We start from the raw sequence: 15970 nt of genomic DNA, 5'->3' as shown, positions 1-15970 counted from the left end.
TTCCATCAGTCCACTAAGTTTTGTGGAAATCTGTTCAGTAGTAAAAAAACGAACCAACAAACAAATGGACAGGAGTGAAAACATAACCTTGTTGGCATAGGCTAAGTTCTTGTGGTGCGTTTGCTGAAACAAAATGCGGAATTGTGATGGAAAACTGAAATTCACATATCACAAAGTAAACAGCAAAAATCCTAACTGTTTTCTGTCCGTCTCTAATATCAGTTATTAAATAGTTGAAAAATAAATGTCTGAGTGAAAAACCACAAACAGGTGAGAAAGAGAAAATCCAGAGGCTTCGTCTTTCTGCGTCATGTCTCCTGTCACTCACCACCTCAAAGTGTTTTAGCCCAAATTCTATTTCTGTCCCGTAATGAGGGGCAGTTTATTACCGCAGCCCCCCCCCCACCCCTCACTCTGTCCTGAAAGCCCCTCAGTGTATTAAGGTCAATTGAAACGACACAGAAAATACCTTCAATTCCGTGATGAACCAATAAAACATCCATCCAATAAAAGTGAGTGCGTTCTGACCCTCAGCCCCGCCGAGCCCCCCCCCCACCCCCGAGCACTCTGGGTGCTTTTAAAAGGAACAGGCCCACATTTCTGGAAATGGCACGAAAACTGTCTCAACAAGCCACGAAAAAGATGTAGACATCAGAGGCTGTTGTGAGTGTGATTATATAATAGTATGTCACATCAAGGGGAAAAAGGCTCAGTATAAAGCAGATCGATGAGGTCCAGTGACTCTGCAAGATCATGATCAAGCCTCATTTTTAGATTTCACACTGATCAGTAAATAAAATGTCAATGTGAATCTTATCCTTTATGTCAGTACTCTGCATGTGCGTGTGTCTGTTTGCTCCTCACCAGCTTTCCCGATCTGTACAGCCAGTTTGGTCAGTTTTCCCTGCAGCACCGACTTCTCCTTCTTGGTCACGTTGACCTTCTTCACAGGTTTGACCTCCTCTTTCTCCTCCTTCTCCTCCGACTCGGCGGCCTCCTCGCTCTTCAGGGGCTGGATCTCCAGGGCGATGCCATCCTGCGTCTTGGCTGAAGGAGGAGGAGGGGTGTGGAGGGGATAAGGTAGTGGTTGAGGGGTCAAAGGAGGAGGAGGAGGGAGCAGGTTGTAAGAGGTAAATGAGGGAGGGGAAAGGTTGGTTAAAGAGAGAGATGAGAGAGGGAGTTATGGGACAGAGTGATGGATGGGATGAAGAGAATGGATGGTGAAAAAAAGGGGGAGGGGGGGTTGTATTTTTTAGGAATGAAGATGGAGGAGAGAAATCGGGAGCATGAGATGAGGCAGGACGGGTTGACAGGTGAATGAATTAAATCAATAAAAGAATAAATTGTAAAACAAAAATAAGAAGGGAGGAGGGTTCAGGAGTGGTGTGGGGATAAAGGGTAGAGAGGCAGAGAAAACGTTACGGATTCAGTCTGACGGAAGGTCGAAAACGACCGGACGAGTTTTCTGAGATCAGAGGACACCCCCGACTCTTTCTCATTAACATGGTGACCCTTTGGCTGAATGCAGAGAGTAGGTAGCATGTCGTCATTTTTATGATCACAGAACATTCATGAGGAAGGTCCAGGTAGCTTTCAGAGAGTGTCACAGACAAGTTGGGAGCAGCAGGTCATAATGAAGAGCAGCAGACAGAACAGAGGACAGCAGATACAACAAAGAGGATTTAACAGGGGGCTGTCAATCACACACACACACACACACACACACACACACACACACACACACACACACACACACACACACACACACACACACACACACACACACACACACACACACACACACACACACACACACACACACACACACACACACACTTCCTCATCAGAGCTCAGCGTTTGGAACGAGGCTCTGAAGTCTGACATGGCGTCTGCTTTCACGTTCTGCTCGGCAGCTCCGCTCCTCATTTGCATGAACAAACAGTGTATTTACATTTCACTTCATCAGCTGTGATCCTGTTTGGACTGTAGTACTGTACACGCAGCTTTTTTGGGGGGGGTTCTGTTTGATATCTGCTGAAGAGCTTACACTGTATTCAGCTGCACTACGTCCGTGCAGCGCTGTTTGTCATATTTGCATACAAAAAAAGAAACGTAAGCAGGTGATGAATGGAAACAGAACCGATCTACACCTATTCTGACACACTGAGGTTTGATGTGCGGTTTGTCCTCGTGAACAACTGAGCCGACAACGCTGAGTGAAACTGGGATCTTGTTTTTGTCTTCTAATTGATCAATTATCATTAAATATTGGAAATGATTGGGCCATTGAATATATTTATACACACAAATACTCAAACGCCATCTATCAGCTAACTGTGCTGGTAACAATATCAACATCACTTCTGGAACCAACAATACCAACAGATCATGGACATAAAGCAGGTTTAGATTCCTGGATGACCAGTAACAAAGGGTGCCCAGGTTCTCCAAAATCAAACCAGGCGATTTAAAAACATTCAAATTACATTCAAAATCAATGGGGGAACATGAATGTAGGAAAACTTGTTCCTTTTGTCCTATTTCTATGATCTACTAGGTGTCAGATAATGAAGCCTTTTGGGTCAGTGAAGACGACGGATTCGATCAAATCTAGTCCGGTTTTCCGCCGGAGAAACTTTCACTGGAGGCGTCCGAAAGCAAAACAAGTCAATATTAATAAAACTGAGGGTTGTAATCTGCAGTGTTTGGGAGAGTAGAGCAGAACATTACATTCAGTCCTCTTCTGGGACGTCTCTGCAGCTGGAAGTTCAAATCTATTAAAACAACACTGATCGAGCCTCGTGTAAGAAGCAGTTGCACAAACAGAAGTGATTTAAGGAAGTTGATCCGCTCACTGATTTAGTTAAACACGACTAATCGTGTAGAGATGGTTTGTATTTCTCCACAGGGGAAAAATACTCATAACGTGTAGTCTGTAAGAAAAACATAATACAGGCTGATGGTGTGGATGCAATGAGAGTTACGGTGGTAGAAGAGTTTTCTGTAAGTTATTTTTCAACATCTATTTTGACACAAAAGCATTGTTGTTAACTATATTGTATTTGATTGTTTATATACCATTGTTCCATTTGATTTATTTCTTATTTATTTGGCTTCGTTTGGTGATTGCTTGACTTTTAAACTCTTTTTAATTGCTTTTGTCTTGTAAAGCACTTGTTTAAAAAAGTTCTGTATAAATAAAGTTTATTTTTTAAGCGCTTATATTTATTTATATCATACTTTATCATTATAATATTGTTTTTAACAAATGTGGAAGATACGTCTGCATTTTACAGTGTAAATGTGAAAGAATTTTTATGTCACTGAAAATGTTTTTACTGTTTAATTGGAGTTTAAATGAGCTGATGGAGAAATGGAAACGTGTCCCTGTTTTTAATGAGACTATTGTAATAAAGCTGATGCATTGTAATTAGACAGCGTAAAAACCTAGTTGTTCTAATCATACTGGAGATTGTTGCTTGATTGCATTGTGAAGTAATTCAGTGTGGACTTGTCTATTTACTGGGGAGGTGGAGGGTTAACATAAGTAAGTATTACAACAAGCATCATCATCCCATTTAAAGATGTTTCAGGGATCAGTGAGTATTGACAATGCAACTTAAAACAGGTCACACTCTCTGTGTCACTCCCTGTCGTTATGTGTGACATTGCTGTTCATTCTCTGTGACTTCACCACCTCCCGTATTAGTCTGTATGAGCGAGACTGTTGAACTTCATGTCAAACCCGTCGTGCTTCACTTGGCTCGGTGACGTCATGTTAACGTCCACAGTAAAACCCATCTCTGGGCTCAGTGTTCACACTACAGCTCAATTTGTGCGTTTGTTTTCTCAGCTGACTTTTGCAGTATTAAGTTATTTACTCTTGGGACATTTTTTTGTTTGTTGATAAAACGTCTCCACAGATGCAACAGAATGAGAAGACAGTAAGGGGGTGTTGATTATGACCAAACCTTCTTTACATGCCTGCTAATAGACAGTGGCATTAATCAACTTCCACGAGCAGTTTACCACAAGTTGATGGAATAAGATCTGAGAAAATGAAATGAAAACATTCTTGCACGAGGCTCAGTGTCTGTAAAAAAATTAATAAAAAAAAAGACATTTCCTCCTGGCTCATTGTTGGTATTTTGTAGAAAACATCCGCAGTGAGCTTGGGGACCTTCATGACGGTGGCACAAAATCAGAGAGTGTATCTTTTGATTTGCAGCCATGTGTTTTTTTAAGACGCTTTAATCCCAAACAACTCCTTCCTCAGAATGAAAATTAGCTCCCCAAATGAATTTCTGAACATTACGACCTCAACGTGACATTTAGACATTCCGAATGTGGGGCTGAGTCGTGTCAAACCAGGAAGCTGTGGAGCTTTATGCACATGGTCTAGTCTGAAGACAAGCCACAACATAGAACTAACTGACACAGCTTTACATGAACAGGACTGAGACCCACTGACCAACCACAGAACTGTAAACAGGCGCAGCACTGAACCATGGGAGAACGCATGGCGGGCAGAGGGTAGAGGGTGTCTGACAATCAAAAAAAAGAAAGCAAGTCAACGAACAGAGGACAAACTCAAAGGATCACCTCAACAAAGTAAAGCAGAAAAGAAAAGAAAGACCACAGCGATGCAGAACCACAACAGAGAGAGACAAGAGGAGGTAGTGGAGGCTGCAGAGCTGTGGAGGCTGCAGGAGACTTCAGCAAGACAGAAGAGGAACAGAGAGGAGGGAGAGAGTCAAACAGTGATTACAAGACAACATGAAGTCCTGAGCAACACCCTGCAAAGAGGCAACAGTGAGAGAAATGAGAGGAATCAAAGGCCAAACAAAAAAGAGAAAGAAATCAAAGAAACTGAGGATACATAAACAGAACAGACGACAGCCCACAGCCCACTAATACTGCAAGGGTGCAACTCCCACACACACTCAGAGCCTCGGAAAACAGCCAAAAACATCACGGCACTGCACAGATCGGTTTGTTTTCCTCACTGGTGTCAACAGAAAGTCATTAGAACAGAATAAATGTATTGAACAAATGTGGTGGGAAAAACCTATCATGTGACCAAATAAAATGACTTGAAAAGGACAAATGTGTTTTTATTGTGACATCTGCAGGAGGTCTTTAGTTGTTAATGCTGATCAAAAAAGTGAAGTAAAAGTAAGTGGATTGATCAGTGAATGAAAAGTTTAAATGTTAAACAGATGAAGTGAGAGACCTCTGTTCTACTCTGCTCCCATTTAATTCAGCGGATGATAGAAACCCAACAACTGTACAAAAAAATGTTTAAAAAAAGAAAGATGGACAACAGGTTTCCACTTACTCCAGTTGTACAAACAGCTCTAACAAGTAAAAAAAAAAACGGCCTATTTCCACATTTAGCTGTGACAAAGGTCCATAATTCCCTTGGGGTCGTGTGGAGACAGCTGCAAACAGGTGATCTGTCAAAAAACCACAGCTACGAGCTAAAAGAGGCTAAACATCTCATAGGAGCTGCAGAGTTGGTGAGGATGTGACCGAAGGTGTTTAGTTCGTGATGTGTTTTAGTGGAGGTCATCTGTGACTGCAGCTCCATCTGTGCATTATTTCTGTGTGCAAAACTTTGATGATCATCCAAGAGCATTGAGTGTGTGTGTGTGTGTGTGTGTGTGTGTGTGTGTGTGTGTGTGTGTGTGTGTGTGTGTGTGTGTGTGTGTGTGTGTGTGTGTGTGGCTGTGTGTGTGTGTGTGTACATCAAGAAGCATTCTGCCTGCAGCAGATGCTCAAACCACGGGAGGTTGGGAGGAGGGGAACGCTGTGTGTTTGTGTATTTGTGTGGGCATGTGTGTGTTGACTTGAGACAGCTTGGAAAAGGACGTTGGACATGTGTTGGATCACACAGGACATTGAGGACAGTTGGCTGGTCAAGTTTGGAGGTTGGAGCAATGATATCACCGCACACACCACACACACACACACACACACAGACAGACAAACGCATATCCATCAGATGTTAAATATTTAAAGGCACTAAAATGAGCACTCGATGTCAACACAGGGACACCTCAGAGGTCAGACCAGTGCGTAAAGTCACCCAGCACTGATGGACTTGTATTCATGTCTCAGTTCTTACTGTGAAATCTGACATTTTGAGGACAGAGAACAGAAGTAGAGAAACTATTAGCACTAAATAAATTATAACAGAAACATGGACATTGAACCTCTCAAACACTCGGTTTTACTCATTAGCTCACGTTTACGTCTCATCTAACTAATCCAACCTAATCCAGATAACAAGCAACTAGTGAAACTAGTTATCTAGCTTGATCATCAGTAGTGACACAGTCAGAGATGTAGTTCCCCTAAAAAAAGTTAAACTGCATCTCCACATATTTAAGTCTAAACATCCTGTAGCTATCTCACTTACCAATGATTGTTTTCATTACTAATTTGTGATAAATTAATTTAGATTAGTCTGTGATTATTTTCTTGAATAAATATTAACTCTACAAAACAGAAAATAAGATAAAGGCCCTTATGATAGAACGACATCAATGATTTCAGTGCCTAGGTTGTATGCTCGTCACCATCAGTACAGCTAATTAGCTTAGAGAGCTAATGAGTAAAACAGAGTGAGGGAGGTTATTACACATTAATGTGACACAACACAACATATGTGTTTGTTCTCTAAAAGCAAATCATTCCTTGATCAATACCTACAAAATATAATTCATGTTCTTGCAAAAACAAAAAAAATCTCCTATGTTCAAATTGTCTCATCCTGCATTTAGAACCGAGTCAGAAATATAAGTCCAGTCACCCATGACGACTGCGGACGATGTGATTGGCTGTCAAAGACTTGACGGTTGAGAGTTGCACCCTTTGACAGGTAAAGCAAGGCGAGAGAACGTCCCCCTTTTTACAGCAGAGAGAGAGAGAGAGAGAGAGAAAGAGAAAGAGAGAGAGAGAAAGAGAGAGAGAAAGAGATGGACGAGACACTCCCCTCCTGCCGCTGGGTGGAGGGTGAGGAGGAGGAGGGTGAGTCACAGGGAGGATGGAGGGACAGAGAGGGACAGATGGATGAATGGAGGGGTTACCTTTGTTGCGATTTTCGGGGGGTCCTTGTTTTTTACCTGTTCGGACAGAGAGAGAGGGCGGAATGCTGATAAGATGGTTCAAAGGAAAAATAAGATCAAATCAAACTGAGGGAAAACACAAAGGTTCAAACTGATAGAAACCCACAGGTGTGTGTGTGTGTGTGTGTGTGTGTGTGTGTGTGTGTGTGTGTGTGTGTGTGTGTGTGTGTGTGTGTGTGTGTTGTGGGCAGGAATGGACCAATCAGAGGAGAGAGACACATGACTCCTGCTGTGGAGAACCAACGGCCGCCATTTTGACGGCCCAACTAATCAAGTGATCAGTATATCACTCATATCAATAGAATGTTACAATAATGTGAATATATATAATATATATATAATGATATAAATTAGAGCCCAATTAATATATTGGTTGGCCGGTAATAATCGGCTGATATCAGGCTTTCAAAGACAAATCAGTATCTGCTTTTATGTTTGCCGAAATTGAAATGTTTTATTTTACAGAATTCAAAAAGTTTTGCATTTATCTTCGCAGTTTATGTACACAAAAATATTTTCTAAAGTTCCAAATGTTTGGTTGTTTTTGTGTTTTCTTATTATTCATAGTTATTTATAATAAACATTTATGGTTAACCTGTAAAATATCAAGCTTAATATACATTTCCTCATCAAATAGGTTCGAAAACATTTTTTAAATAGATAAATTGGCCAATTTATTTCACTTTGTGTTGTGTGGTTGATTCGTCCCTGACAGGGAACCGTCATTAGATGCTGATCCTCATCTCTCTATCATTTCCTTTCCTGTCGTCTCTCTAATGTTGGTTTTCTTATAAAAAGGCAGAGGAGGTTGAATTTCTGAAGGTTAATGTTATGGTTTTCTTTGACACTGGTTCTGTACTGGACTGTTGTATGTGGAGGAGGCTGCTGATTGGTCAACTTCCCAATGACTGTAAACACTTATGTCACTGATGTGTTCTGCTCTTTTTCTGCACCGCACAGATGTGAACATTATGGCCTTTTCCCATATTTTGATGTGGATCTGAACATCTGTTACTGATCTTTGTCAGCTGTAGGTAACGCCTTGCAATCATATATTGATCAGACATGTGTGTGTGTGTGTGTGTGTGTGTGTGTGTGTGTGTGTGTGTGTGTGTGTGCAGGTCGTTCAAGATTTTCTTCATGAGGACATTAACTTCCTGCTGCTCTATAGTGCACTGCTTTATTTGTGTAAGGAGGAACGGCAAGGTCAAATCAAACACACACACGCGCAGACTCACACTCACACTCACAGCTCTTTATTATTCAGCTGGTGTGTTGTAAGTGATGACTGAGACTGAACTGCTGCAAGTGTGTGCGTGCGTGTGTTTGCACATACCGAGTGCAGCAAGATAACCAGTGGGTGTGACTGGAAATGAATGAATGCATGAGTGTGTGAGTGGCGAGTTGCCGCAGCCATGTGTGACTGTAGAATCTGCTGTCACACAAGAGACACACAACGGAGCCTGTGTGAATGTGTGTGTTTGTGTACTTGTATTTTGTGACACCCTGTTAAAGTGTCAGATTCAGGGTGTGGACACTATTGGGAAATGAGGCTAGTTTTGGAAAATGAAGACAATGTTGGAAAGTGAGAGCGTTTTGGGGCCATTTTGTCCAGTTGTTACTTCTGATGTTCCAGGTTTGGTATTTGATTTATGGTTTAGATTAGTTATACATTAGGCTATGACAATGAGACTAGGGAATGTATTATGTCAATGAGGAATGAAGTGTAACAGTACAGTGTGGGAGATGCTAATCTAAATACAGTATGAATTTCAGACGAGTGTGAAAACCTTGTACCTTGTGGTTTTCCTAAAGAGGATTTGTTTTTGTTTTTAAAATCAGTGACTGGAGGCCGAAACGTCAACCTGAGCGTCTCTCTCCACTGAGCTGGTACATTCAGCCAGTTCACAATGAATGCCTGACAAACTCAAAACTTTAGCAAATAAAACAAATGATCAGACAAAAAACGAACTAAAGAAAAAAGACATGAGTAAAAGGGGGTTAGCGTGATCACAAGCAAATCAAAAGCAATAGAGACCGACTGCAGAAGCCTGTTGGTTTACACCAAACTGCTCTGTAACAGTACGAGCATCATCTGCACTCTGGCTTTTGAAGGGTTCCACTTAAAAACCAGCTGTTATGTTAACAGGGGGAAGGTTACGTTTCACATTTTAACCAACATTACATCCATGTCAAATCAAAAACTCAGGATAATGGCCAGAAACTACCACGAATAAAGGAGACCAGGATGTAGTACACATTTTTTTAAGGTCTGCGTGGAAAGTGTTCAAACTGTGGGCTGAGTGAAATATGATGCCTTCATCGGCAAGTGTACAAATTTTAAAAAATGGCAACTGCCACCTGTCAAGCTTCAGAGGCCTCGATAACACATGCACACTGGTGGCAGTGGAGAACCTTCGCATCCCATTCACTTTCAATTTGTGCAAGTGAGGAGGCGAATAAAACATTTGCTTGGTGAAGCAAATCTGCAGCGTGGTCTGCATTCACGTGTGTGTACCTGGGCCCCAACACTTATTCACCTAAAGCTGGGAGATTTACTATCAAGATTCATGGATAGTTTTTGAAATGATTGTTTCAGAAAGAAAAATCTTATCTATCCATATATCCATATATCTATCTATCTATCTATCTATCTATCTATCTATCCATCTATCTCTCTCCTCAACCTATTCTTAAAAATGCTTTGTCTGCAGGGACTGACTGATTAAAACTTTGAAAGCTGATGATTAATGTTAAAGACGTAGTTCATATAGTATCTACACAGTTCAGTTTAACAAAAACAAATGCATGATTGAATCTCTCTCAGCCACCGCCTGATGGGAGCAGCTACGTTGGAAAAACCCAAACACTGACAGATGTGCTTTGCCTTGTTATGGTTGCTAAGGTGTGTTAGTGAAGTCCACTTGTGAACTTGTTGCTGGTGAACACATCACATTCCTTTTCAGCCATGTTCTGATCTCACATCCGTTGTGTTTAGCTGTTGTTCAGCAGATACGACCACAGTGTGAAGCAACATCCTCACTACAGGTAACCTCATCCGTGGTCTCATTTATTCCGATTGAAGCTGAATAAAGTTAAAACGCTACAGTTAGACCCTTCAAACAGCTCTGCTGTTGTCAGCCCAGACTGGATGAAGTCTACCTGCTGACAGAGCCAGCGAGTGTGACAAGAGAAACTTCAAAAAACAACAACACCTGATAAAAATGTGCAAATATCTCCAATCTGCACCGTTCAAACAGTAGAGTAGAAATATTCAGAGACCGTCACAGTGATAGTCGTCTTTCTTGTCAAACTTCCCTCTAAACACTTCACACAATTACTGTCGTCGTATGACCTTTGACTCTTCAACATAAGTTGTGTTTTTCTTTCAGAGGTGTTGTCACAGGTTTCGCCTCATGTCTTACTTTTCTTGACCTTCTTCTCTTCGTCGTGCTCACTGGCTCCCAGGAGAGTAAAGATGATGCCGGTTTGAGAGTTGAGGCCGACGGCTGACACCACCATCCTGCCGGATCCTTCCATCACGTGGGTTCCTGAGGAAAGATTCAAAAACTACGAGTCACAACTGACACCAGGTTTTAGTTTTTTCATTATGGTAATTTCTCCTCATTTTAGATTATTGTGATTGTATGTGTCTGCATCATTAAATACTTTAAAAAATACCTGTGTAAGTATTTGAGTTGTATTGTGGAGTTCCTCAAGGATTGGTCTTAGGGCCATTTCCTTTCAATCTACAGCACATTACCGTTTGGTGATGAGGATTAACCTCTGATTCAAGTTAAATAAGAAGTTTGTTCGTGTGATCGTAATTTAATCGTTCTGTTTATTAAAGTTTGAACCAGGAAGCTTTGTATATTTAAATCTGGACCTAATAACTTTGATAAGCTTTGAGGTCAGTATGTCAGTTCGTACTTTTGATCATTGACTTTCCTCACTCGAGTTGTCATGGAACTGTGAACAGGCACTCACCGGACAGCAGCATGGGGTCCTTCGCCAGAGATTTGCGGACCTGGTCGGATTCTCCGGTCAGAGAGCTTTCGTCAATCTTCAAGTCATTTCCTTGGATCAGGATCCCATCAGCAGGCAGAAGGTCACCTGCAGGTTCAGAGGTTAGAGGTCAGAGGGTCTCACACCCATCATCCCTGAAACGTGAAGGGGATCGCTTTCATGTTCGTGAAGATCTCGATCAGCTTCACATTATATGGTCAACTGGAAAATGCTGTTTAATTTCTTTTGTGTAGTGTTTGTCACCTGGGTGTGTTTCTGGGTTTGTTCTAGAACCTTAACGAGTTTGAACCCTGACCCCTCAACCCCATCCAACACCTTTGGGATTAACTCGAAGGCCAAATGAAGTAAATAGAGTTTGTATCAATGCAGCTCAGACTTTAATTTGCTTGAAAACTGTGAAACAGAATTTCATGTCATCGATCATTAACTGAGTTCTTCATAAAAACCAAAAAGACTTTTATTAACGTCACAGGTTTGATGTTCAGTCCAACGTGTGCGGCCTCGTACCGTATTTGATCTGAGCGATGTCTCCCACCACAAGTTCAGCCACGGGGATCTGGATGACCTGGCCTTTGCGGATGACAGTGAACTTTTGTTCCTGCTCGATGCGACTCTGCAGCCCACGGAACTGCTTCTCCTTGGACCAGTCGTTGAAGGCCGTCACCAGCACCACAATGATGACCGAGAACAGGATCGCAGCACCTTCGATCCAGCCGGCCTGGGACTCGCCCTCGTCCTCGACGCCTCCTGCTACCTGACCGCATGCTGTCGAGGGTTCATGACATGTTGAACAGGAGCGATTTTTAGTAAAGTGTCCCAAAAGATATCTACAGCCCTGTCTTTGATTTAATTTTTCAGAGAGAAGCTTAACCGCACTGACCTTCACTGTCGCCCCCTGGTGGATGGTAGAAGGACAGGCCAAGTGAGATGATGGCAGCGATTTCCAGGATGATAAGCGTGACGTCTTGCAGAGCCTCCCACACCAGCGACAGAAACGACTTGGCCTTCTTGGGGGGGATGAAATTTTTGCCAAACGACGTGTGACGTTTCTCCAGATCAACGGGGTTACCAGACAGACCTGCAGACACAAACAGGTTCATATTCACATCAATGCAGAAAACCTGTCAAGAAGAAGGAAGTAACCAGGGTGTTTGGTAAATTTAACAAATGGAAAAAACATATTATTTTGAAAAACAAACTTCATACCCAATGTAATGCGGTAACCAAGTTAACATGTCAGCACCAAAGATTGTCTTTTTTTAACCTCCTCAAACATGTGGACATGTGTTTCCAGCTTTGAGGCTGTGTGAACTGATCAGGTCCCATGATTTCTACAATAACCATCAGAATCAAGAGTTAAAACCAGAAGTGGAACAAACAAAGGACTGGGCTACATAAGATCATTAGGGATTTGAAGCTGATCTTTAACTGATGATAGTTTTAAGAGCTTGTTTGTTCTTCTGTGAACTACAGACATAGTGAGGACAGAAGATGCACCACAGTGATACAAACTTTTACGAGCTGTAGTTTGACCTACTTTTGTTGCAGGGAGAGAACAAGCTTTTTTCCATATACTGTTTTATTTTGTGAATCCCCAAAACAGGTTTGTCCCACCCAGAAGAATTTAGCATTTTTCTATTTATCATTTCCTGCTGTGTGTCCAGAGATTTGGTTTAAAAAAAAAAACTGGGATTCAAACCGGAATCTTTTTTCTGTGAAGCTAACCACTGCATCCTGCTGCCCCCCAATCTGATTTTAAATATATAAATAAATAAATAAGTAGTTGCCTGGTTTTCTAATGCCTGTTTGTTGTATATAGAAGTAGTTTCCCAACATGTTTAACTTCTGACCCCTCGTCAGTGACTCCATTTGTCTCAGTTTGCAATCAGCTTAACCAAAGAGAACATTTTATTTGTAATAACTTTTATACGCCTGCTGAAGGCAAATGATAATCCACAGGATAAAAAAGTAAATATTAGAGAAAAGCCTGAAGAAAATGATTTAACTTAAGATACCAGAGGAATGTTTTCCCTGGATTCCTGTGAATCATCTCGCAACCCTTCAGGTTTAACCTGTGGCCCCTAGCGTGTGTCCCCGCCCTATGTTGGGGACAATAGGTGTGTGTTTGTGTCTGTTGTAATCACGGCAGCCCGAGCTGATCTGAACCCACCCCTGCTGTACAAACAATCTGCTGCTCCACCAGAGCCAAACTGCTCCGTGTCAGTAAAACACCACCTAATCAGAGACACCCGGCCGGAATCAGCTGCTTCACACGGAGCTAATGAAGATTCAACACAAAATTAGTTTTTAAATAGATCAATCAGAGATAGAAATAATTATTAGCTGCAGCCCTACATTCCCAAAACCAATAATCAAACAAAATCAATAAAAGTGGAATAAGATAAGGTTTGAATAAATAAAACTGTGCTCTGAAGTATAGCATCATCCTCGCCTCCAGGCTTCCTCAAATATCAGTCACAAGATGGCTACAACGAACCGATTCATTTGGTTAATTATCAAAAAATGCGTGATGTTTCCTGTACTGAAAGATCTCTTACAAATCTCTGTTTGCCGAGGACCAAACGATATCTATGAGATACTGATTCCAGAGCTGTGACTGTCACTTTCCAGCAGCGACTCATTTCCAACCCTTCATTCAATCTCCATATAAAGACAATACAATTAGAAAGAGTTCTCATTCAAATCTGATGCTTAAATTGGGGGTAGAGCATCTACATCTTTTTATTAAAACACCATTTCCAGCTTATTTATTGTGCCACATCAACTAATGAGGTGAAATGAGCAGGAATCGTTAACTTTAACTTCACTAAACACGGTTTATTTGCAGCTGCACGGAGACGAGTCTGAACGAAGTCAAGTTAAAACGACCGTCTTGGTCCCTGATGTTTTTCAGTAAGACCTGAGACTCTGTGAGTTCCTCTGCGCGGCTGAGTGGGCAGAAACATGGCTGCTGTGGACTCTTGGTGGAGTTGGGAGATGTGCAGTGGAACGTGCTCTGAATTTCAACACTCTGCACTGCCAGGATCTCTCATGGAGGACGACTCTGTAAGTCGGCACCAACAAGCGCTCAGGCACGTTTCTGTCTTTATATGTTTTAATAATGGCCTCTTATTCAATCTCTGACTATTCTCTGCAGACAGGCTGAATGGAGAGATCCGCTCCCCCTCCTCTTTATCGTAGTACTTTGGATGCAGTTCTCTGGTAAAACTACCACATTACACTGTATTTTCTGACCATTTTGAGGTTTCATCTACTTTCAGATGTGCACAGATCAACTACTTTCCTCACCACTGATGTCACATGACCGTAACTTGGTGGCTTCAACAGCAGAATTATTCAGTGTTTAAACGTAAGCCTGACTGAGATGAGGGATGATATTATGCAGATGAGGGGATGTGAGATGAGAGGAGGCCGGCTGAAGTGAAGGAAGACGAAACGATGAGTGCAGAGGAAGAGGCGCGAGGGGGAGTGAGATGAGTTTGGAGGTTTAAAATGAGATTGAGATGAGGTGAAATAAGATTAGGCAACATGAGATTACAGGACGTAAGAGACATAAGATGAGTCATGAGATACACAGCACTTTTTCTATCACACATTGTCATCAGAGGCAATATGGGATTCAGTATCTTGCCCGAGGAATGCAGAAGCCAGGGATTGAACCACCGACCTACTGGGTCAAAGCTGCCCCACTGGTGTGTGCCGGCATAAACAGGAAGCAGATTATCTTCTCTGCAGTTGGTTGCTTAGCTGCAGATAATTCTACTAATTAGAAGAGTAAGAGTAAAAAAAAAACTAAGACCAGGTTGTTTCTTAGCTTGGAGTGACAACGAGGTGGACCTGTTACTGACGGTCAAACCAAAATCAGAATCAGCAGCGTTTTTCAAAGGTCGAACGATCGATTAGCAAAATCAGAGGTTTCATTTTCTCTCAATCAGCTCGTCGTTTCAGCTCTGGAGCACCGCTGGTTACCGTGTCCCTCAAACTGACACGTACAGTGAGGGTTAATGGGGACAAGGAGTATTTTCCCCTGGGGCTCCACAGAAGTCGCCCCAGTCATGGGTGAGAAGAGATAAGACAAGGTGAGATGAGGCAGGATAAAGTGAGAGGAGGTGACATGAGAAGAGATCAAGAGATGTGCAATGAGGTATGGTGTTGTGAAAAAAGTGACGAGATGAGGCCGAAGAAGAAATGAGACACGGTGACATAAGATGCGGGGAGTCGAATATTTAAAAGAAAATCTAAATTAAAGGCTTGAATTAACATATTAAAAGATTATATTCCACCCCATGAACATAACTCTGCTCATTTCCTGACTGTACAGCTTCCCAACATGTCTGCCTGAGCGTCTCTGTGGTTTGGAGCTGAAGAAGAAACAGCTTCGTGATGAGCTGCTACACAAACAGAGATTTTAAAAATAAACCGGTTGTCAAAATTCTTCATCAGCCATGTTTCATCACACCGTGGTTTAGTTCAAAGTTTTGTTTGATCATTTTGAAGTCAGTGTCTGATGCTGAAAGCTCCTGACACACTAAAATAAAGTGTGTCGGGAGCTTTGCCGGCTGCTTGATCGATACAAGTCTGTTTTTTTCTGGCGTAACGTCGTGATTGTGACAGCGGGTTTCATCTGGTGTCTGGCATCATCCCGCCGATCCCCGGGGAGATGAGCGGAGCCGCACGCTCGCCTGTCACAGATGTTTATGGATTTCAGCTTCCCGCAGAAATGGACTTCATTGGTCCAAAAAGAGGTCTCTTCCAATTTACAGCCTCATCAGCCAACGTGCAGGTTCATCGTT

At 42.1% G+C, this 15970-nt stretch overlaps 1 protein-coding gene across 7 annotated transcripts in view; it reads right to left on the bottom strand.

Annotated features, from left to right (window-relative positions):
* LOC117761023 (plasma membrane calcium-transporting ATPase 1-like) overlaps positions 1 to 15970 on the bottom strand; it is a 78893-nt gene that overhangs the window by 21704 nt on the left and 41219 nt on the right. For 5 of the 7 annotated variants that reach the window (XM_034584583.1, XM_034584577.1, XM_034584579.1 and 2 more), the window contains 6 exons: positions 12037 to 12234; positions 11664 to 11921; positions 11118 to 11243; positions 10556 to 10681; positions 7092 to 7127; positions 865 to 1047 (listed from right to left, as the gene is read on the bottom strand). In XM_034584583.1, coding sequence (XP_034440474.1) covers positions 865 to 1047; positions 7092 to 7127; positions 10556 to 10681; positions 11118 to 11243; positions 11664 to 11921; positions 12037 to 12234 — 927 coding nt within the window. The remainder of the gene's footprint in view (positions 1 to 864; positions 1048 to 7091; positions 7128 to 10555; positions 10682 to 11117; positions 11244 to 11663; positions 11922 to 12036; positions 12235 to 15970) is intronic. The other 2 variants (XM_034584582.1, XM_034584581.1) reach the window with 1 other exon arrangement.

The sequence above is a fragment of the Hippoglossus hippoglossus genome, chromosome 5 (assembly GCF_009819705.1).
Source record: "Hippoglossus hippoglossus isolate fHipHip1 chromosome 5, fHipHip1.pri, whole genome shotgun sequence".
NCBI classification, from domain to species: domain Eukaryota; kingdom Metazoa; phylum Chordata; class Actinopteri; order Pleuronectiformes; family Pleuronectidae; genus Hippoglossus; species Hippoglossus hippoglossus.
This window is presented reverse-complemented; position numbering and strand designations above follow the sequence as displayed.